At 42.0% G+C, this 22,705-nt stretch overlaps 1 protein-coding gene across 2 annotated transcripts in view; it reads right to left on the reverse strand.

Moving 5' to 3' along the window:
* Positions 1–17,954: 17,954 nt before the first annotated feature.
* WASL (WASP like actin nucleation promoting factor) overlaps positions 17,955–22,705 on the reverse strand; it is a 66,499-nt gene continuing 61,748 nt past the window's right edge. For both annotated transcript variants that reach the window (XM_066362582.1, XM_066362581.1), the window contains one exon: positions 17,955–20,511. In XM_066362582.1, the coding sequence (XP_066218679.1) occupies positions 20,450–20,511 (62 nt within the window). In that variant the 3' untranslated portion in view covers positions 17,955–20,449. The remainder of the gene's footprint in view (positions 20,512–22,705) is intronic.

A 22,705-nucleotide genomic window follows, 5' to 3' on the forward strand; every position in this document is an offset into this window, starting at 1 on the left:
CGGGTCTGTGTCTTTTAGTCTATTTCTCTTGCTCTGCCATTCTCCTAGTTTGTAAGAACAACTTTGAATGTTTCTTAAGGAGGGTTCCAGAGGTCTGTGAGCAAGGTCAATGTCCTGACTCTGTGTATGTGGAAAGTGACTGACATTTTCTGAATTATCTAAGTTGTCTCATGAACTTTCTGAAGTTGGAAACAGGGAGGCAGTCAGACAGACTCCCGCATGCGCCCAACCGGGATCCACCCGGCACGCCCACCAGGGGGCGATGCTCTGCCCATCTGGGGCGTCGCTCTGTTGCAACCAGAGCAATTCTAGCACCTGAGGCAGAAGCCACAGAGTCATCCTCAGCGCCTGAGCCAGCTTTGCTCCAATAGAGCCTTGGCTGCGGGAAGGGAAGAGAGATACAGAGAGGAAGGAGAGGGGGAGGGGTGGAGAAGCAGATGGGAGCTTCATCTGTGTGCCCTGGCCGGGAATCGAACCCGGGACTCCTGCACGCCAGGCCGATGCTCTACCACTGAGCCAACTGGCCAGGGAAATAAACTTTCACAACATTAAAAGGTGCTATCATCCCATTTTACAGATGAGGAAGTGTCCGCTCAGTGAGGGGAAGGTTGCATGTGAGACGGGCTATCTCTGACCCTACAGCCCTTGCCCCTCTGTGCCTCTCTGTTCAACCTCCAATGGCGGCGATTTCAGTTTCCCTTGGTGGCGACTTCACTATGTTTACCTCTTTTGATTAGTATTCACAATCATGCCCATTGTTGTTGTTCAAAGAAATAAAGCTAAAATGCAGGTTTTTACCAGGCATGTGTGCATGATGTGTGTGTGAATTTAGAATGGAAAGCCAGGGCAGACCTGCCTTTGCCTCCTGACCCTTGCGGGTGCACAAGGATGAGGCTCTCCCAGATGGCAGCGGCTTCCAGTTCTGTCATGATGAGCAGAGGAGCAAACGGTGGCTCAGAAACTGGGCTGTCAGTAAAACCATGCGTGAATTTTAGAAAGGGGTGTGCGGCAACCCCCCAGAGTTGGGGGAGGGAAGAGGGACCTCCAGTCTGGGAAGGCTGTCCCAGCCTTCTCACCAGGAGAGATCAGGAGACAAATCCAGTTTCCTTTGCATTTTAAAAGGCTGCCTTGCTGGAGCTTTTTTGGGCTCAGGAAAGAGCAGCATGGACTTACTAGGTGCATCACAAAATGTAAATAAAGATATGGGCCCTCACACCCAATCTACAAACTGAAATATTATAAAGCCCATAACAAGACAAGTGTGGTATGATCAGATACTTAGTGAGTGCATCGGTCATTGAGGAAAACATTTCTAGGATGTTATTTCAGAAGACAGTCCCGTAAACATGCAAGGTGTTACTCAGCACAGGACAGAGATTCTTAGCTCAGCCCTCCTGCGGACTCACAGAGCCGGTATGAAAGCCAATTAGTTCATCCTCTATAAAGAGCTTTCAGCTCCCTGGGCAAGAGGCTGTCCAAGACTGGCTGAAGGGTTTAAGCTATGATTCACATCTGCACATTAATCTCTTAAAGAACACCTCATCCCGATTTGAAATGGGGCCCGGATGCTGAGTCTCACTGGCTCTGAGGGCCTTGCTGCCACAGGTATTGAATAACTCAGTGTCAGCAGGATCTTGATTTAATACCTGCCCAGTTGTAGCTGCTACGCGTGAGTAACAGGAGGAGGTAACAACAGGCTGCTATGCTTGTATTTTGATATACTGAATATTCTTTACAAAATTCTTTAAAAAATTAAATATACACACACACACGTGTGTGTGTGTGTGTATGTGTGTGTGTGTGTGTCAAAGGGCAGATCATTGCAGGACAAGGGACAGGGAAGTGAGTTCTGACCACAGGGAGGACGCCCTTACTTGCCAGCGACCAGCGGTTCTGCAGGAGGAGCACAATGACCGAATCCCTACGCAGAAACATTTTGGAGACGTAGGTGTCCTTGTGGACTGGCTTGGACTTCTTCTTGCCCTTGCCGCTCTCGAGGACCTCGGTCCACATGTCCTTCACATTCTCTAGCAACATGTGGCAGTGCCTGTCAAAAGCCCTCACGTGGCCAGGGTGCTTCTGGTTGCTGCGATAGTCGATAGTCGATGGGCACCTGGGTGTTCTTGATCGACTGTGTGAGCTCGGAGAGGGGGCTGTGCTAGACTCCCCCTCCGCCTTCAGCAGCCGCCCCCGGGGTCATCTCGCTCCCCTCCCTCCCCAGCTTGCTGAGCAGGCTCCTGGTGGCGGTGGCTGCATTCTCTGAACACTCCCAGATGACAGTCTTTAAAAAATACCTCTTAACTACTTCCTTTTATGACAAAGTTAACATTGTCTTTTCCTTTGTTTTTCTGAGTCTTAGGAGGTAGTGTTTTATTTTCATCAGTCATCAAATGTCCTGATATAAAAGACTAAGAATTGACCTAAGAATTATAAAATTCAAATATAGAACCAGTTTTGTTGCACTGAACAACTTCCAAAAATATTTTCTGAGTGCGGTCCTTGTTCCGATACCCTTTTGGATACTGAGGAGGAGTCACAGCCAACAAAGAAGATAAAACCCTTGGCCTTTGTAACTTACTTTCTAATGGAGGGAGCTTACTCTTTCCTTCATACATCATGTATGTATTTATCAAGTGCCTCCCATGTATGAGGAACTCTATGCAGTGGTGAGATCAACCAAGTTCAATTAGAGAGTGTCCTCCATTTGAAAGTAGTGGGAACTCTAAGGCAAATATCCATCCCTTCCAGGATATGTGGCCAGAACTGAGTTAGAGGCTGGTTCAGAGTCCTGTGTGGTTACAGATACAGAGGAAACCTCATCATCTAAAACGAGTGTCAGCATACTTCTTCTGCAAAAGGCCAGATGTCAAATAATGTAGACACTGTGGGCCATTTGGTCTCTGTCACAATATTCAACTCTGCTAGCTCAGGGCGAAAGCAGCCATACATGATGAATGAACGTGTCCGTGTCCTAATATATCAATAAATTTATTTATAGACACTAAAATTTTAATTTTATATGCTTTTCATGTATTGCTAATTTTATTCGTTGATTTTCCCCCCTACCATTTGTAAATATAAAACCTTTTCTTAATTTGCAGGCTGTTCCAAAAATAGGCATTAGATGGATTTGACTTGTGAGTCAGTCAAACTTGTGGCCAGTTTGCCATAAACCGTAAACCAAAAGCAGAGAAAGTGTCAAGACAAGCTGTCAGGGAAGATGATTTGGATTTAACAAAACAAAACAAAACAAAACAGAGAAGATGCCAGGCTAAAAGTTAGTGAAATGATGGGAGTGGGGAATGAGGAAGGATATTTAAGTTTGAGGGTGTTATAAAAATGTCAAAAATCATAGGATTAAGATATTCTGTAAAAACATGTATTGGTAGAGAGGTAATATTTGTCTTTTGGTCTAGCATTGATAATTTTGGTGGATTAAGAATAGGACTGTTTTATTGGCCTTTTCTTTTTACAAAAATAGTATATGATTATTTTTAAAAAATCACAGTATACAGATAAGCAAAAGACCATAAAGAACTTCTAAAATCCCACCCACACAGAACTACTGATAACCCCTTAGCACATGTCCTTTTAGCTCCTTCCTAATGAATATTTAAATACATGTATAACTATGTTTTCTACACAAAGGGGAAGATAGTGTGCATAACGACGTTGTGTCACCTACCATATTTTATTTACACAATTTCAACAGCTATCGAATATTTAGGTTATTTTGATTAGTCCTATGATGTTGGATATTTATTTTGTTCCAATTCAACCCTTTGAGTTATTCTAACTTTTAACTTTTCCCCAAACCCCTTAAAAGACATGATTGACTGAATGATTGACAGCTCGCAGCTAGCCAAGAGTTGTGCGGCATTACTGCGGTACACCAACTGGAAATTAGGTTTCAACCAAATTGTCATGTTTAGCAACTTGCTCTCAGCCAAAGTATATGCTGATGTGAACCACAAAGGCAGGCATTGCTAAGATGCAATTTCTGAAAGTCCATACGAGTTTGTGTTTCTGAATAAAAAGGCAGGGACGGATTGAGAGTCACAGGAGCCCATGCAGAATGACTTAGTGTAAACTAAGCAATGCGGTCTCAATGATTAAAAGTCATGCGGTGCATGGAAGGATTTCAAGAGGAGTGACATGATGTTTCCATAGGTTTTAAAGGTATGATTTGTGTGACTGAGCAAAGGATGGGCTCAGTGAGGTCCACCCTGGCGGCAGGAGGAGCAGTTAGGTGACCACTGCAGTGATCTAAGGACGGACCAATGCAGACTTGAACTGTGAACACCGCATGGGTGTGACGAGGTCAGAAGAAACAGAGCAGAGAGGCTCAGAAGCAACTTCTCAGCCAGTTCAACTCCTGGTTAGATGCCGGGGCGGGCAGCAACAAAAGCAAGGAATCCAGGGTGACACTTGGTCCTGACTGGGCCACTTGGGTGGAGAGTGGTGCCACAAAGTGGGTTGGGGAATACAGCAGGTGCAGAATTTGGATGAAGAAGGTGAGTTTAGTCTTAAACATTGTTTTGGAGGTGCTTGTCCATTTGAATGGGTGGGTCTAGAATCATGGGGGTGGGGCTTGTGCTGGAGATAAGGATGTGGGGAGTCACGTGGTCTGAGTGGCATTCAAAGATGGGGGTTTGGATGAGGCCACTCCTGGAGAGTGTGGAGCGGAGCAGAGGCCGACATGACCGGACAGCAATCAGAGGAGACTCACGCAGAGCTGCACTAAGGGAGAAGCAGCCAGCGACGTAAAATGCCTGCACGTTCTGGAGCTTGAGCAGGCAACCCCGCGGAGAGCAGGTCCAGGGGCGCAGTGAAGGCAGACATCAGACTGCAGGGGTGGAGGGGGATAACTCCCCAAGGTGGAGAGTATATAGAGCATGGCTTCATGAACGGGTGTGTCACTTTGGTGACAGTCCAAGGTCTTCTGCCAGATTTCTGGGGATGCCGAGGATGGAGGGTTGGGGCTGGAGCCTTACCTGCTCACGGTTGTCTCTGGATCCATGTTCAAAGCATGATTCTTGCGCTTGACCGGGCGGTGGCACAGTGGATAGAGCATCAGACTGAGATGCGGAGGACGGAGGTTCGAAACCCCGAGGTCACCAGCTTGAGCGTGGGCTCATCTGGTTTGAGCAAAGCTCACCAGCTTGGACCCAAGGTCGCTGGCTTGAACAAGGGGTCACTTGGTCTGCTGTAGCACCCCCCCACCCCCGTCAAGGCACATATGAGAAAGCAATTAAAGAACAACTAAGGTGCCACAATGAGGAGTTGGTGTTTCTCATCTCTCTCCCTTCCTGTCTGTCCCTCTCTGTCTCTCTTTGTCACACACACAAAAAACATGAATCTTGCAAACTTATGATTTAGTGGCCCTATTGGTCCACTAAATTACAAATCACACTGACCTAACGTGGCAAGTGCCCTGGGGCAATCAGCCCTGTTCTTGGGTGCCAGAGGCTCAACACTGCGTGAAAATTCAGGAAACAAAGGTGGGGATGACGTTACAGCAATATAATCAAACACAAGACAGTACTGTTCTCGGAACTCCTCTGGCTAACTCAACCTCAGAGATATTTTTCCCACTGGCTACTTTACCCCACAGAATAGTCTGTGTTTTCTTGCTAGTTTATCACTTTTCTCCTTCTTCTCTCCTGATTCTGTCTCATTGCTGTCCTCCTAAATTAGTCTTGGGAATTTGAATTTCTTTTCACAGTTACACACAGCAAACCCAGCTCGCCCCAGCCCCTCTCCCAAAGAGCAGCCCTGTCCACCTTAGCATATCCAGGCTGGGCGGTGTGGTGCAGATCAAAGGGGACTTTTACTTAACACGATTCATCCTAGGGTTATTGCTGCAAATAGAATGCCTCCCCTCTGCAAAGGGTATGTCCTCTCTATAACTACCACAAACACCCTGTTGACTCACTCACAATCTGTTATCTGGACTGTTGTTGCTGAACTGGTTTCTAATCAGTTTCAGACTGGTTCCTCCAGTTCCGTTTGTCTTTAACACCTGACATTTGTCTTCAACATATTAGAGTGACATTTTTCCTCAAAAATGCGATTCTGAGCATATCAGACACCTGTTTGAAATTCCTCAACTGTAATCCACATTCTGCAGAATGAAGTTCAAATCCCTTGGCCTGGCAAACACAGCTGATTATATTCCTGCCTCCTCTTCCATCACTTGTCCGCATGTACCTGTGCTTAAGCCAGACGGGCACCTTGCAGGTCACTGAACACGTGACACACACCTTTTTACACACCGTCCTACCTGTCTGGAAGTCCCCTCCTACTTGTTACACCTGCCTACTCATCCTTCAAAGGAGACCTTGAAAGGTAACTAGATTATTGCCCCAAGGAGATGGGGAAAAGAGCATCCTTCAAAAAAGGCCTCTCTTTCTTCTGCACACTTTTCCTGGGTGACTTCATCCAAAGTCTTATCTTTAAATACCACTCGTGCCACATGACCCCCAAATTCTTAGTTCCAGCACAAATACTACCCTCAGGATTCTTCTAAATCCACATACTGTACTCAGATGGACAGGGAGCATAGTTTCTGTGTTTAAAACTGAACTCGTCTTCCTCCTCTGGAGCCTGCTCCCATTCGATTCTATATTCCAGTGTCTCACAATGTACGTTGCCTTGCATTATAGATTATTTGGAAACATGTCTTCATCTCTCTGTGATCATATTGAATTGTAAATCTTGGCAATTAGACACTGCATCTTATCTTTGTGCCTAACAAATAGCCAGCACTTGCTATGTATATTTGAATCGCTGGAGATAGTTAGCTACTCAACAGCAATGAAGAGAAAACATGGCAGTATCTTCTCAACATTCCCCCCAGAACAGCCAACAGTTATGGGGTCAAAAGGAATCATAGTTGAGAATGATGTTCTAAAGGCAACCTTGGTCCCAGGGTCTAGGACTGAACGGGACCTACCGGTGGAGCGAAAGGGCTCCAAGGAGTAAGGAGGTCATGAAGGAAGAGCCACTGGTGGGCATTCCCTCTGTGCACAGTGAAGGGCCAGAATTATAAGAATATCCAGGTCTACTCTCCTTGGCCTTCCTTCCTCCAAGATGCTACTCCTTTTCCACGCGTGGTCTGGGGCAGTGGTCAGGCTGTAGTCACGAGTGGCTGTGTAGGATGCAGTCGGGAGAACCTTTGGGCAAGCCAGGGACCGACAACTGGGACACAGGGAGTCCTTTTCTACATAAATAAACCATTCTGAGTTAAATGAGTATAATCTTTAAAACCTTAACTCTTGAATTCATTAGGCCCGTTCTTCCTCTAAAGCAGAGGTTTTTACTTTGATACATTACCTGCTTATACATTGGTCCTTTGGCCCTAATTTTCAAATAATCACTTATCCCAGATTTCAACATTGTGGAATTAGCCATCTAGTCTTTATTACAAGTTACACAGTTCCTTAGTCAACTTTTGTGAAGTTAAGCTATTTTTAAAATTTAAGCATGTAACAGAAAAGTATACCAATTTTCTCTGATCAAAACATTGTGTCACTGCCTGACCAGGCGGTGGCGCAGTGGATAGAGCATAGGATTGGGATGCGGAGGACCCAGGTTCGAGACCCCGAGGTCGCCAGCTTGAGCGTGGGCTCATCTGGCTTGAGCAAAAAAGCTCACCAGCTTGGACCCAAGGTCGCTGGCTCAAGCAAGGGGTTACTTGGTCTGCTGAAGGCCCACAGTCAAGGCACATATGAGAAAGCAATCAATGAACAACTAAGGTGTCGCAACGAAAAACTAATGATTGATGCTTCTCATCTCTCTCCGTTCCTGTCTGTCTGTCCCTATCTATCCCTCTCTCTGACTCTCTCTCTGTCACTATAAAAAAATAAATAAATAAATAAAAAGAAAAACATTGTGTCACTGACATAAACTACTCAATTCTCTCTTCCTGAGTGAATTCTCAAGATGATCCATTGGGTAATCCCTGTTACAGAAACACAAAAACAAATGATCTAAAGTCAGTCTCAAGTTTGTAAGTTACCCTCCCTGGTTTTATCATGCACTCATCCCCCTTCATTAAAAACCAGTGCATTCGTGTGATGTGCACAAGCGATCCAGCAAATAGCAGCTCAGAGGAACCCTTTACGTCGAAGCAGAATTGTGAAAAGTAAGCCTTTTTGACATTTAGAGTCAGAGGGAAAATACAGTTATTAAACCCGTTTGTGAATGTCCTTGTAGAAGTTACACTTTAATCTTTGTAGCTCTTGCTTTATCAACATGTCACTGAGCAGGAGTTGCCAGACCAGCGGAAAGCTGGAAACGCCCCATTCAGGAGTCAGGACATACTGACACTCCTATTTATTTTTCTCTAAGTGCCTCCAAGAATTTTTGGTGACTATTGCAAACACTCACAGGAGGCTGAACAGGAATTTTGACCTGTCAGAAATTGTTGGGCTAGTAACTATGCTTTTATCCTAGACGTTGTCACTAATAACAGTTATTTTTAAAGAAATGCAAATAACTTTTAACATAAGGAAAAAAGGCAAAACAAACCAACTTTTCCACATAGGATATTTATAAATTAAGTCACCATTAGAGTGATAAAGATATGAAATAAGTGGAAAATGCTTAAGGAAGGCAGACAGATTAGCAGAGATTACTCGAGATAGCATTCTGAGGTAATTCCAAATAAATTCTTATGTAATCATTTATTAAGCATTTGGGATTACTCACCCATGTCAGTTACCTAATCTTTCAAATAGAAAAAATATTTTTAATGATGATGGAAGGGGAAACGGGGGTTGGGGATGAGCAGACACAATTCTATTTACTGAATACTCCAAATATCTATTAATTTCAGAACTTGACTTGCTTTAGTGCCTGCTGGTTTAGCTGCATCATTATAACATATTTTCCTTCATGTCACAGGTTTTTTTAAAAAACCTTTTGAAAACAGAATGACAGAATTTCCCTTTGGGTCTTTGCATTTGTATCATAAGCAGAAAAATGCCAAGCCTTCTGCATTTAAAGAAAAGATAATCGGAGTTAATAGTTTTAGTTTTTTGGTTTTTTTAAATTTTATTTATTCATTTTAGAGAGAAGAGAAAAAGGGAGAGAGATACAGAGAGGGAGGGAGGGAGGGAGAGAGAGAGAGAGAGAGAGAGAGAGAGAAGGTGGGGAGGAGCTGGAAGCATCAACTCCCATATGTGCCTTGACCAGGCAAGCCCAGGGTTTCGAACTGGCGACCTCAGCATTTCCAGGTCGACACTTTATCCACTGCGCCACCACAGGTTAGGCAATATAGTTTTAGTTTTTACTGAGACCATCACTGGTGTCCCAATGCATCCGGGAGGCAGGGAATGACAGTGATTAAGGGTACATCCTTTGTATTGTAGTGGCAGACTTAGCTCTGCCATTTACTATTGAACTTTGTGCAAATTATTTAACCTAAGCTTCATTCACCTTGGCTGAAAAATTGGGATTATCACTCCCTCTTGTAAAACATTTCACGCAGTGCCCAGCATGTAATAAGTACTCCAATAACTACTGGTTAGTATTGTGATGGATCCTTTCGAACATTTTTTCTCGAAGGAAAAAACATGTCTGGCCCTGGCCGGTTGGCTCAGTGGTAGAGTGTTGGCCTGGCGTGCGGGAGTCCTGGGTTCGATTCCCGGCCAGGGCACACAGGAGAAGCGCCCATCTGCTTCTCCACCCTTCCCCCTCTCCTTCCTCTCTGCCTCTCTTCCCCTCCCACAGCCAAGGCTCCATTGGAACAAGGTTGGCCTGGGTGCTGAGGATGGCTCTGTGGCCTCTGCCTCAGGCGCTAGAATGGCTCTGATTACAGCAGAGCGATGCCCCAGATGGGCAGAGCATCGCCCCCTGGTGGGCAAGCCGGGTGGATCCCGGTCGGGCACATGCAGGTGTCTGTCTGACTGCTTCCCCATTTCCAACTTCGGAAAAATACAAAAAAAAAAAAAAAAAAAAAAGGAAAAGAAAAAAACATGTCAGTGAAACATCTGGGAGTGCATGGCTGTGGAATTTTTGCAAGCCCCTTTAAATGGTTTCATTATGAAAGTTTCATCAAAAAGTACTAGGTGGCCTGACCAGGCGGTGGCGCAGTGCATAGAACATCGGACTGGGATGACGAGGACCCAGGTTCGAGACCCCGAGGTCGCCAGCATGAGTACGGGCTCATCTGGTTTGAGCAAAGCTCACCAGCTTGGACCCAAAGTCACTGGCTCGAGCAAGGGGTTACTCGGTCTGCTGAAGGCCCGCGGTCAAGGCACATATGAGAAAGCAATCAATGAACAACTAAGGTGTCGCAATGTGCAACAAAAAACTAATGATTGATGCTTCTCATCTCTCCTTTCCTGTCTGTCTGTCCCTGTCTATCCTTCTCTCTGACTCTCTCTCTGTCTTTGTAAAAAAAAAAAAGAACTAAAAAAGTATTAGGTGCATGCTCACATTACAGTACTCTCTGCAAAAAAGAAATAGGCCAGGGAGTGCCCTGGGAGAGTCAGAGTGCAGTCTCCACCAGGCATTGCAAAGTAAGTGAGCAGATGTTGACTGTACCCTCTGGGGAAAGAGTTGAATAGAACTCATTAGCTTCAAGAACCCAAGCATGCATTTTATTCTGTGCATTTTATACTCCTAGCTCTCTCAATTAGCTGATGATTACTGTTAGTTTTGGTGATGGGGAGGGAAGGAGGAGGAGACAGCAGGAGCCATAAAACAAAAAAATTGTATTGGAAAAATTCTTGAAGGGGTGTGCCGAATGGAGCTTGTGGCTACATCATTCAAAGAAAGTGAAGCTGGAGTGTGCTTTAAGGGGACAATGCTTGCGAGGGAAGCAGGTAACTGAAGACGGGGAGGCAGTCCCCACAATTCTCTGAAACCTGTACTTCCTCTGGTTTCAGTTCAGCACTGTGCAGCACTTATTTTCTAGGGAGATGTGATGAGAAAAATGCCGTTGGGAATGTAAGTCTGGAAACCAAACAACAGGGAGAAAAGTTTTGCTCCTCCAGAACACTTGCCATAATAGCTCTGGAAGTCAATTGATAGCATCGTCAAGGCACACATTTACACAGGCCACTCAATCCAGAAAAAACAGAAGGTCCTTGAAATGTTGCCAGCACCGACATGTCGTTGAATAGTGTGTTGGGTATTGAGATTGGTGCACGTCCAAAATTCCATGCCTCGTGGTTGGTCCTTTCCCCCAATTAGAACAAAAGCCATGGAGAAATGCTGGCTTAACATGGACAAAACTCTTAAAGGATATACATGTTTCCCACATTACATCAGTGACTTAAACTCTTGCCATATTTAGAGAAAAATTATACAGCAACTTGAGGTTAACAGTCCTGCATACAACAGCTTGTAGTCACAAGATCTTCAAACTGGCCCAACATTCCACCGCTGAACCCACTGCCAGCCTTATAGGTAATGACTACAAATATCAATCAATCTTTTCCATATTGTTTTGTTTTACCTCAGTTTTTTCTTTTAGCTGCTGAGTACAGACAGGTAAACTTCCTAAGAAGCATGACCTATGGCCAAAATGCTATTTCTCAATCTAAATGGAGTCAGTGAAGAAGTTGGGCTTCTTCCTCCTTGTACCTGGGCAAGTTTTTAATTTTCACAGGTCAGGGTGGTTCCATAAACACATTTTATATACATATACATACACATCTATATATTGCTGACAAAAATTAGGGGGTATTTCAAAAGGAATATGAAGCGATAGAATATTCCCTAATTTTTGTGAGCAGTGTGTGTGTATGTATGTGTGTGTATATATATATATATATATATATATATATATATATATAATATCTCTCATATATATTCTTGGCCATGCACACTAACACAAAGGTAACCTTTTTTTTTTTTTGTATTTTTCTGAAGTTGGAAACGGGGAGGCAGTCAGACAAACTCCCCGCATGCGCCCGACCGGGATCCACCCGGCACACCCACCAGGGGGCGATGCTCTGCCCATCTGGGGCGTCGCTCTGTTGCAACCAGAGCCATATTAGCGCCTGAGGCATAGGCCACAGAGCCATCCTCAGTGCCCGGGCCAACCCTGCTCCAATGGAGCCTTGGCTGCGGGAGTGGAAGAGAGAGACAGAGAGGAAGGAGAGGGGGAGGGGTGGAGAAGCAGATGGGCGCCTCTCCTGTGTGCCCTGACCGAAAATCAAACCCAGGACTCCTGCACACCAGGCTGACGCTCCACAACTGAGCCAACCGGCCAGGGCCCAAAGGTAACTTCTTAAATAACATTAAGTGACTCCAAAGCAGACTTCTCCAGTGACCTGCTGGAGCAGACCTCGTGTTTTTAGATAGGTGTGGAACTGGCTCACACGGCCTTGGCCACTGGCACCTACACAAATTATCTTTAACATTTAGTGCCAAAGTTTTTCTAGCCCTTTATTTTGTCACCAATGCGTGCCTTTTTGCCACTCTTGCATAGTCATCACGAGCATACCTCTTCTAGCCTGTGTCAAGATGATTTAACGAACTACAGAACCCGCCAGGGAGCTGCCAGGGAGCAAGCCTGATTTCTCAGTGGGTCTTAGCATTATGTGGTCCCACGAATTTCCTCTACTAATCTGACCTTACAGATACATTAGTACACAGACTAAGACATTTGTTTTATTCTGGGGCTTACTTTCAATTTACAGCCACAATCATCATTCTAAATAGTCATTTTCCCCCCTACAAATTATCTTCTTTTCCAACAACCTACCAAATCTCATTTAAGTTCAACTGAACATGATTAGAGATTAAAGCATAACAAAATCAACACTCAAGTCAAATTCACAGTATATGTGTTTCTTCCTACCTCCTCCTCTCCTAAGTAGGCTATTGGAATAGCCAGTGTCAAGATGTTTGGTTTAATATTCAAGTATATGGGGAATGAAGAAATGTATGTAAAATACAGTGATTCCCATCAAACCACTTTTCCTGTTTGGGTTCTGTAAACAAACTGACACAGGGCTCAGGTGGTACCCAGAATTTCTCTCTTTTCGTACAGGGTGACTGGTCTAGAGTGCAACAGGCTGACCCAGGCGTGTTGGCTATAACTTTGGGGCAAGGATGCAGATAGGAAGCATCTGGCTCAGGGTCTCCATGAACTTTCTAAACATCTTTAGGTAATACGTCCTTATAAACATGCTCTATCTATAGCATCCAGGCCTTCGACCATGGATAAAGAAAACCACTTAAAATAGAATCCTGAGATGCTTTATTTACAGGCGGCTTGGAAAGGGGTTGCAATTCTAGGACTATACGAATAAACTAGACTTACAATTACTTAACTATTAATGTGAAACACATCATAACTTTCAGCAAATAACCATAATAAAACTTAGAAAATTCTTAAAAATTTGTTTTCCATTTGAAATGGTGCCACTGAGCTTTATCCAAGTATACAACTAAGAAAATGTTGATCCTTGTACCTTTATATCCTTGCTCAATAAACAGAACCCAAATATACTCTTGCATGAGCTTCCTCCTAGTTTCCATCCTTCAAAACCAAGACCACTAATACACTCAATTTTTCTTGTGTTCTAGTCGCCAGTCTTAAAACTGCTTGCAAACAAATTCTCTTCCTTTCTCTTCTTTAACTCTCATCCTAGCTTTAGGTTCAGAAGCTGAGTTCAAGGGCTAATTAGCATTGTCACAGCCAACTACAGAATCAAGACATTTTGTTTCCCTAGAGCAGGGGTCCCCAAACTATGGCCCGTGGGCCACATGCGGCCCCCTGAGGCCATTTATCCGGCCCCACCGCACTTCCAGAAGGGGCACCTCTTTCATTGGTGGTCAGTGAGAGGAGCACATTGACCATCTCATTAGCCAAAAGCAGGCCCATAGTTCCCATTGAAATACTGGTCAGTTTGTTGATTTTAATTTACTTGCTCTTTAAATATTGTATTTGTTCCTGTTTTGTTTTTTACTTTAAAATAAGATATGTGCAGTGTGCATAGGGATTTGTTCATAGGTTTTTTTTATAGTCTGGCCCTCCAATGGTCTGAGGGACAGTGAACTGGCCCCCTGTGTAAAAAGTTTGGGGACCCCTGCCCTAGAGTTAACTGGCCTTTTCTTTTCCCTTGTTTCTTTCAACACCACCAACACTAGATGTGTTTTATTTTCCAGCCTGTTTTCCAGTAAGGGTAAAAAGTACATGCAACCAAATTAGAATCTCTGTTCTCTTACTGTTCAGAAAAGCAAAAGTTGGATTTAAAGTGTTCTGTTTGTCCTCATGCTCCCTGGACAAACTCCCAGTCATTAAATTGACAGTGCAGCTGTTGACTAAAAATTATAAAGTTTTTTTTTTTGACAGAGACAGAGAGTCAGAGAGAGGGATAGATAGGGACAGACAGGAAGGGAGAGAAGCATCAATATTTTTTTTTCTGTTGTGGCACTTTAGTTGTTCATTGATTTCTTTCTCATATGTGCCTTGACTGTGGGGCTACAGCAGACAGAGTAACCCCTTGCTCAAGCCAGCAACCTTGGGTCCAAGCTAGTGAGCTTTGTTCAAGCCAGATGAACCCGCGTTCAAGCTGGCGACCTTGGGGACTCGAACCTCGGTCCTCTGCATCCCAGTCCGACGCTCTACCCATTGCGCCACCACCTGGTCAGGACATACAGAAAGTTTAATACATTCTCAAACTCATTTTCCATCTGCCATATTTATTTTAAGGGTTTACAGAATACTTATGGTTAAATAAAGGCAATGCCCATTTATGAGAAACTAACAAAAATAATTTGGATATAGAATAAAAAGTTCAGTATCATTTCAACTTAGTACTAAATGCCAGGAGTGTCTGGTGATGACCAAATGCTTGGACAATGAGGGGGAATACCATCATGGAGCCAAAATATGGTCACATGCTTCAGACTTGGAGGCGGGCTCCCCAAAGCAGGCCAGGTTTCCCAGCAAACACAAGACAAGGTGCCAGTGGCTCCTACCACCATCCAGATGACATGTGAGAGAGGGTGAAATCTGTAGACTTACATCTTTCAGAAACAGAGCAAATCGGCAACTTATCCATAATTTAAGGAAAGTAGAGAACACAGGGAAAAACAGTATTATAATACGATAGAGAGCAACTGAATTAGTAGCCAGATGTGGCTTCTAATACTAGATCCCTCGAACTGACCTCAGATAAGCCCCTCAACCACTCTGAACATGGGTACTCTCACCTGGGACATGAGAGTAGGCTTGATATAACTCAATGGTCTCCACTGTCATATTTTAATAACCATCAGATATTTTGTTTTAATAAACAGTTGTTTAAATATGGTGATATTGCTTTAAAAATTCTGATACTAAACCTTGATGAAAATCCTCACATATCAAGCAGTAACTAAGATAAAACTAAATTTGGATCAAAATACATCAATCAAGTCAAGCCAGAAAATAATGTCAATATGACACTTAGAACTTCTAATGCAATTTGATATTGTTAAAATTGGACTTAATCTTAAATAGAAAAGTAAAAAAAAAATCTTTACTGAGGTGGTTATTTAGATGAGATTGGGCACGTTCAGGGTGGTATGGCCATAGACCCAAAGCGGTTATTTAAACATTAAGGGACCATTTCAAATTTACTAGAAATTGACCAATACAAAAATAACCAACTAAACTAAAAACCACCTATAAGCTACTATCTGTTAAACACTGTGTCCGTAAAGTCATGGTGCACTTTTGACCGGTCACAGGAAAGCAATAAAAGATGATAGAAATGTGAAATCTGCACCAAATAAAAGGAAAACCTGCCTGACCTGTGGTGGCGCAATGGATAAAGCATTGACCTGGAATGCTGAGGTTGCCGGTTCAAAACCCTGGGCTTGCCTGGTCAAGGCACATATGGGAGTTGATGCTTCCTGCTCCTCTCTCCCCCTTCTCTCTCTCTCTCACTCTCTCCTTTCTAAAAAATAAAAGAAAAATTGAAAAAAAAATTTTTTTAAAAAAAGGAAAACCCTCCCAGTTTCTGTAGGATGATGTGGCAGCATGTGCGCATGCGCAGATGACGACGTAACACCGTGTATACAGTGGAGCAGCCCACGGCCATGCCAGTCGAGATGTGGACGGTACAGAGGAATGTTCAGTGTGTTCTGTGGCTCACTAAATTCGAATCCGTGACCAAAGTCTAAGGTGAATATCGGCACGTTTATAACGAAGCGTAACCACATAGGAATAACATTACTCGGTGGGATAAGCAGTTGAAGGAAACCGGCAGTTTGGTGGAGAAACCCCGTTCTGGTAGGCCATCAGTCGTGAGGAGTCTCTAGAGCAGCGGTTCTCAACCTGTGGGTCGCGACCCTGGCAGGGTCGCCTAAAGCCATTGAAAAATACATAATGCATATCAGGTATTTACATTCCGAATCATAACTGTAGCAAAATTACAGTTATGAAGTAGCCACCAAAATTATTTTTTGGTTTGGGGTCACAGCAACATGAGGAACTAACTGTATTGCGGGGTCATAGCATTAGAAAGGTTGAGAACCACTGCTCTAGAGGTTATACGGGATAGCTACCTAAGGAGCCCTAAAAAATCTGTGCGTGAGCCCACATCGAACTGCACTGAATAGGTATGAAACTGGGAGAGTTTTCCTTTTATTTGGTGCAGATTTCACATTTCTATCCTCTTTTGTTGCTTTCCTGTGACTGGTCAAAAGTGCACCATGACTTTACGGACACACTGTATTTTACTCAAAATAATTGTGTTATTCATATCTTGGTTTATCTTCATGGTGATACACATGACCAGTTTAGATATACAATGGACTTGTGTGAAATTAAACACTGTATCAATCGTTAGCATGACCACTGATGTATCTGGCCATTGTTGTAAGGCCAAATTTTTCACCGGGCTTCATCAGGGCAACGGAGGACACCATATCTCACACACAGAAGTAAAGGCAATCTCATCATTAGCTACAAAGTATGTTTCCCTTCATATACATAATAGCCAATCTATTCTACATTTTCCCAGAGGCTTCATGCAAAGCAAAGTTTAAAAAAATCTATGAAGAAAAGACTAAGATATTATAAGAGAATGCTAAGACTTGACGGTTAGAAGCGACGATTTCAATAAGTACGCAAAGTAAAATTTCTCTCAAATTTTTCATGAAGTATTTTCTATTGTACTATGAATTGGCTTATCTCTACAGTTGTTTTTTAAGAACTCCATTCCTAAAAAAGAAGTAAGTTATTTCAGGAATTTCTGTTGATTAGATAAATATAATGTGAGAAGAGTAATTCTGAGGCACTTTTCTCTTTAAAGCTTTTTGGTAAAGTTTGGTTAATACATTCTTAAGTTTTCATATTAGTATGTCACAAACAACTCTTTAAGAGAATATATTATTCTTGAATGTTTGTTAAATTAGGCTAAAGCTCTTAGGAAGCATTCTGCAGCATCCTACACACTGGATTCCATAATTCAGTTTAATCTTCAGACACCCACTTGTGCTGGAGTCAACAGAACAAAAGATTGTATTTATCAGAAACGGAGCTTCCTGTTTGAAGCAAGCACCATCTTTAATACAATTTATTAAGAGCTAGCTATTTAAATCCCACGTGAACTACTATATTTGGTTTTTACTGAAATTAGCAGTGAACTCCAAGATCATTCTAATTTAGAAACTTGAACATGTTTGCCATGTGGAAGTTTTCTTCAGTTGACCTTGCCACATAAGAGCCCTGTCCACCCCTCAGCCCCCACCCCTCAGCAGTGGCTTCCCAGGGCTGTGAGCAGCTGTCACATCTCCAGCAGTACAGGGTGTTGCATTCTTTTGCTCTCTGGGTTTACTCAACAGCACACTAACTCTGGGGCATGCAGCCTCCTGAAGACTGTGACCACTACTGACTGCGGCAGACCCTTTACTTACACTATCTAGTCATAAGATATTTTCCCCATCTTAATCTCTTCACAATAAACAAATAAAAACATACTATTTTATATATTTGGGTCAAATTAATTTTATTATGCTCCATGATGAATTGCCACCAGTGCAACATCCTATTCACTATACATTTCAAAAAAAAAAAAATTCACATACTAAACAAAATTTCAGTTGATAAATGGAAATGATTGAAAGTCTATGAATCTCATATATACGCTATGTGGCTAGCTGGACTTGTCTATCACGTAGCATTAAGATATAAAAGCCTCATGCTAGTTTGGTAAATGCGAAGGCTGTCAGACAATTGTTTAGCTGGAGTATATATAGAGGCTTCCAGACAACGCACAGGCGTAATGCTGCCCACAGTGCAAGGCGGTGGAGGACTGACACATGCAACTCACATTGGAAGTGGATTCAGTCTTCATGCCGGACTGGAGCTGCTGTGTTTCAACCAACAGTAATTTAGACTTTGTGCAACAACGACAACAAAAAGTGTGTTTTTTTCTTTTAAGAATAAAGAATAAACTCAATACCTTTGGCAAATTTTATACCCTTCTTAACATGTTAAAATTGTGTTTCCAAGTCAAAGAATTGACGGCCTCTGCTCAGAGCTCCTCATAGGTACCATACCAAGGTTGGCTGGAAAAAGCTTGAATTCCTCGGCCAAAAGTTAAGAGAAATCTTAAATTGGCATACCTAAAAGACAGTTCTAAGGTATTTAAAATGGTTTTTATAATGTTGAAAAGAAAAAAATGGAAAGTGTTTAACATTACTTAAAGTATAATGTTCTCTTTACCATCTGCACAAATTCCTAATTTTATTGGTTAGTAGTTGTCTAGCCTCATCTGCACCAGTCAACTGAGCTCAAGCCACAATAAAAACCATAGTAAGCAGGAAAAGGTTCCCAGCAGCAGAGGGCACTGTTTCTGCAAGAACAAAAAGTCTAGTCTTTCCCATGTGCTTAAATTACTCTTGCACAGAAGGTCACATTCTTTGAATAACTTAACTATTTTACCGCACTACTTAACTGCTTTCAGCAACAAAACCTTTTAAATTATTTCTTATGATAACTAGATGCATGACCACTAGAGAGTATGTGATAACTGGTTAAAATTCAAGCCACATCTTGCAGGTCCAGCCTGTCAAGACCACGCCAATGCCAATGCTAAATTTTGGTCGGTACAATTATAGAGAGCTTAATCTTTAGTTGGATACTGTGACTGACTACAGTATGAAATACATTTGGAACTACATTCTGCATATGACTCAATGTGAGAAAAAAATGTCTGTATTTAAATCAGATAACTTTTCTATCTAAAATTTAAAGTAGATAGGTATGATAATTAGCATTATAAATATGAAAACCACCTTTAGGCAGATTAGTGTATTGTAGAGAGGCAAGGAAACCCTAATTTTAACATACTATTTAGTATACATACAAATGTTCAGGTTGTAAAATTTTGTGTTTTTTTGAATCCCTCATTAAGTTATGTTTTCTAAGAAATTTGACATTGGGATAACCGATCTTTTAAGAACAATGTAACCCTTTACCTGACATTTGACAAAAACCTTGAGAATATATAGCACAACCGTTTCAACATTAGATTAGATTTTTATGGTTATTTTTGAATACCTCAATCCATATAAAATTGCAAAATAAAAATTGTCAATCTTGTATGATTTTTATAATGTTCTGATTTTTATAGTCTATTTAACCAAAAATTGAAGTAACCGCAATGTAGTTTTCTTCAGTTGATGTGAAAATTATCCCCAAGACCCTCCCCCAAACTCCAATAATTTGAATACATGTGTTGCAGAATAATACCAAAAACATTTTTTAAATTTTTGCCAAAAAGATCCTGTCACATTTGCTATCGCATAAAAATACCTCAGTCAAATACAGGTGTGTGAGGGCTCCTTGTGACCCCAGCCTCCAAACCCATGCTCCACAGGGACAGGCATGCTGCCGTGAGGGGCGCCACCACTTCCCCAACTAGCATCTCGTAGTGCTTCGTAGAGCGTACTGCTCAAGTCTGAGAAACCGCATCAGTGTAGTGATGTCTAGAGAACTGTGCAACGTCTCAGCTTCGACATTCACGTAGCATGGTGTTAAAACGAAGGGGCTAAATAAACTAAGGTTTGCATCACTTAACAAAGAATGTAGTGCTATACTAGATTTTAATAAGAAAATTTAGGTACAGAAAAAGTAGGGTATGAAAATAGTGTTTTCCTTCTGGCATTATAACTAAATTACATTTAAGGTTTTTGTCAGTCTCACATAGAATGTTTCAACTCCCTTGTTGATGGAATGAAAGATATTCACAAATTAAGTGAGCATCCTGGTGTAAACTTGCGCACGGTCACAGGGAGGAGCTTTGTAGAGCATTATGACAAACCTTTACAGATTAAATGAGGTATTGCACAGATTAAAAAAAAAGCAAAAAAAGCAACAAAAATATACAGTAAATTGGTAAAACATTTACATGTAATTTTACAGAATCCATAGACAGAAAGTAGTGTTTAGTATTTCACCTTAAAAATATATATATATATAATATATAGATCAGTCTTCCCATTCATCATCGTCTTCAAAATCTTCTTCGTCATCTTCATCCTCATCTTCATCTGTTAGAAAATCATCAAGACAAAAAATTAAAACCTATGTATAAATAAAGTATTACAAAATTCTTGGGTGATGTCCCCAATTATTCAACTTCTGAAACACAAACCATATAATACCTGGAAAAATCTAGTTACTAAGATAGTTTTAAATGAATCTAAAATGCATCTCAAGAGTCTGATGGTGAGTTGGTAAGAACAGGAGTCAGAAGGCCTGGGTTCTAGTTCCTTAATGCTTATGTCAGAATTTCAACTTGTGTGTTTCTTTACATGTACAGTCCCAGTTAGGCTGGCCTCTCTGAATGGCAGACTCACATATTGTAAATCCAAATGCCTTCTTGTATTCTTCACATGGATTCTAAACTCAAAACTTCTCACATTTTTCTCCTCCAACCTGCTTTTCCCTCGCCACCCTAGTCTGCCCCCTGACGACAGCCATTCTGCCAGCTGTTTAGGCCTAAAACCTAGAGCCCGATCCAGCCAGTCCTCCAAGTCTGTCCCCTCCTCCACATCCCCTGCCGCTCCCCAGCACCATCATATTTTGCTTGGATACTGCAGCTCTACAGTCCATTTATTTACCTTAAAGCAAATGGAGTGAAATTTAAATGCTAAATTTTAAAATAAACATGTTTATACCCTCCAGTGGCTGACCACTGTTAACTGAATAAAATTTGAGGCCCTGGCTGGCTAGCTCAGTCATCCCCAAATACCAAGGTTGTGAGTTCAATCCCCAGTCAGGGCACATATGGGAAACAACCAATGATTGTATAAATAAGAGAAACAACAAATGAATGTTTCTATTTAAAAATCAATCAATGAATTTTAAAAAATTGGTTGTCAGCTCACTCTACAAGACCCTACATGATTTGCCCAGTTACTGCTGCCCCCTCCTTTTTGTCCCTCAAAACAAGCCAAGTTTCTTCTTGCAGTAGCTATTCCTCTATCTGGCTGAGTCTTCTCATCATTTAAATTCACTTAAAAAACACTTTCAGCCTTGACCATGTGGCTTAGTGGATAAAACATTGTTCTGGCATACTGAGGTCACAGGTCTGATCCCTGGTCAGGGCACAAACAAAAAGCAGTAACTGAATACAAAACTAAATGGAACTAAGTAAAACAAGGAGTTGATGCTTCTCTCTCGCTCTCTCCCCCCTTCCTGTCAATGGGAAAATGAAAACAAAACAAAACCCACTTCCTCAGAGGCCTTTCCCAACCATCCTATGTAAAGTATCAGTCACCCTCCCATTTTATTTTCCTCATGACATGCACCGCTACCTGGAATTCCTACATTTTGTTTATACATCTGTCTTCACACTAGACTATAAGCTCCACCACAGCAGGGACTTGCTTCTTGCTCGTCACTAAATTCATAGTGGTTCACAGCAGCTGCTCAATCAATACTTGAGTGAATGAATAGTAAGATGTCATCAAATTCTATGAGCAACCTTCTAATTACATACCAACATTCTATAATCAATGACCTTTTAAAAACTACCTCAGAAAACCCATGGAGGTCAAGTTTGTGAGACAGTGGCTGAGTCAATGTACTTGACAATGCTTGAGTCAAGTGCCAACAGGAGGGGAATATGTGACACATACGTGAGGTAGGGGTACAGAGACAGAACAACCTTTTTCTCCTATAGATTGTTTGAAGGCTTCTACAAAGAAATGCTTGAGCTCTACTATTAGAACTTGGAAATTAACAGAAGCTAAATAAAGCATATCTTCCCTTGGGCCCCAAACTAAGTTTTTACTTTAATAATAATAACAATAATAATTTTAATTAAATTAAGTCTGATGGTCAGCTCTAAATTGTTACAGTATTCGCAAAGGAGTTCAATCAACTCCATGTGAGATAAACTCTGTGTTTACTTTACTAATGAGAGAAACAATTTGCTACCAAAAGCTTTCACTAGATATGCTTCCCAGAGTTCCCCTGGGAAGATACCACGTCCACCACCCGTGCATGCATTTGCAATGACAAATACAGGCACTTATTAGTACACACGGTGACGAGGAAGAAGCAGCTAATCACTCTCAGGTACTACACCACAGGAGCAAGGAGCAATGCTAGTTAATAGAAATGGTTCCAAAAACAAGTAAAAACCATGTTATATACTCCTATCAGCATGGCTATTATATAATGGCTATTCATAGCTTCAAGAAAACTTACTCTAGAGTACTTTTTAGCAGAACCCTT

This window comes from Saccopteryx leptura, chromosome 2, assembly GCF_036850995.1.
Source record: "Saccopteryx leptura isolate mSacLep1 chromosome 2, mSacLep1_pri_phased_curated, whole genome shotgun sequence".
Taxonomy (NCBI): Eukaryota; Metazoa; Chordata; class Mammalia; order Chiroptera; family Emballonuridae; genus Saccopteryx; species Saccopteryx leptura.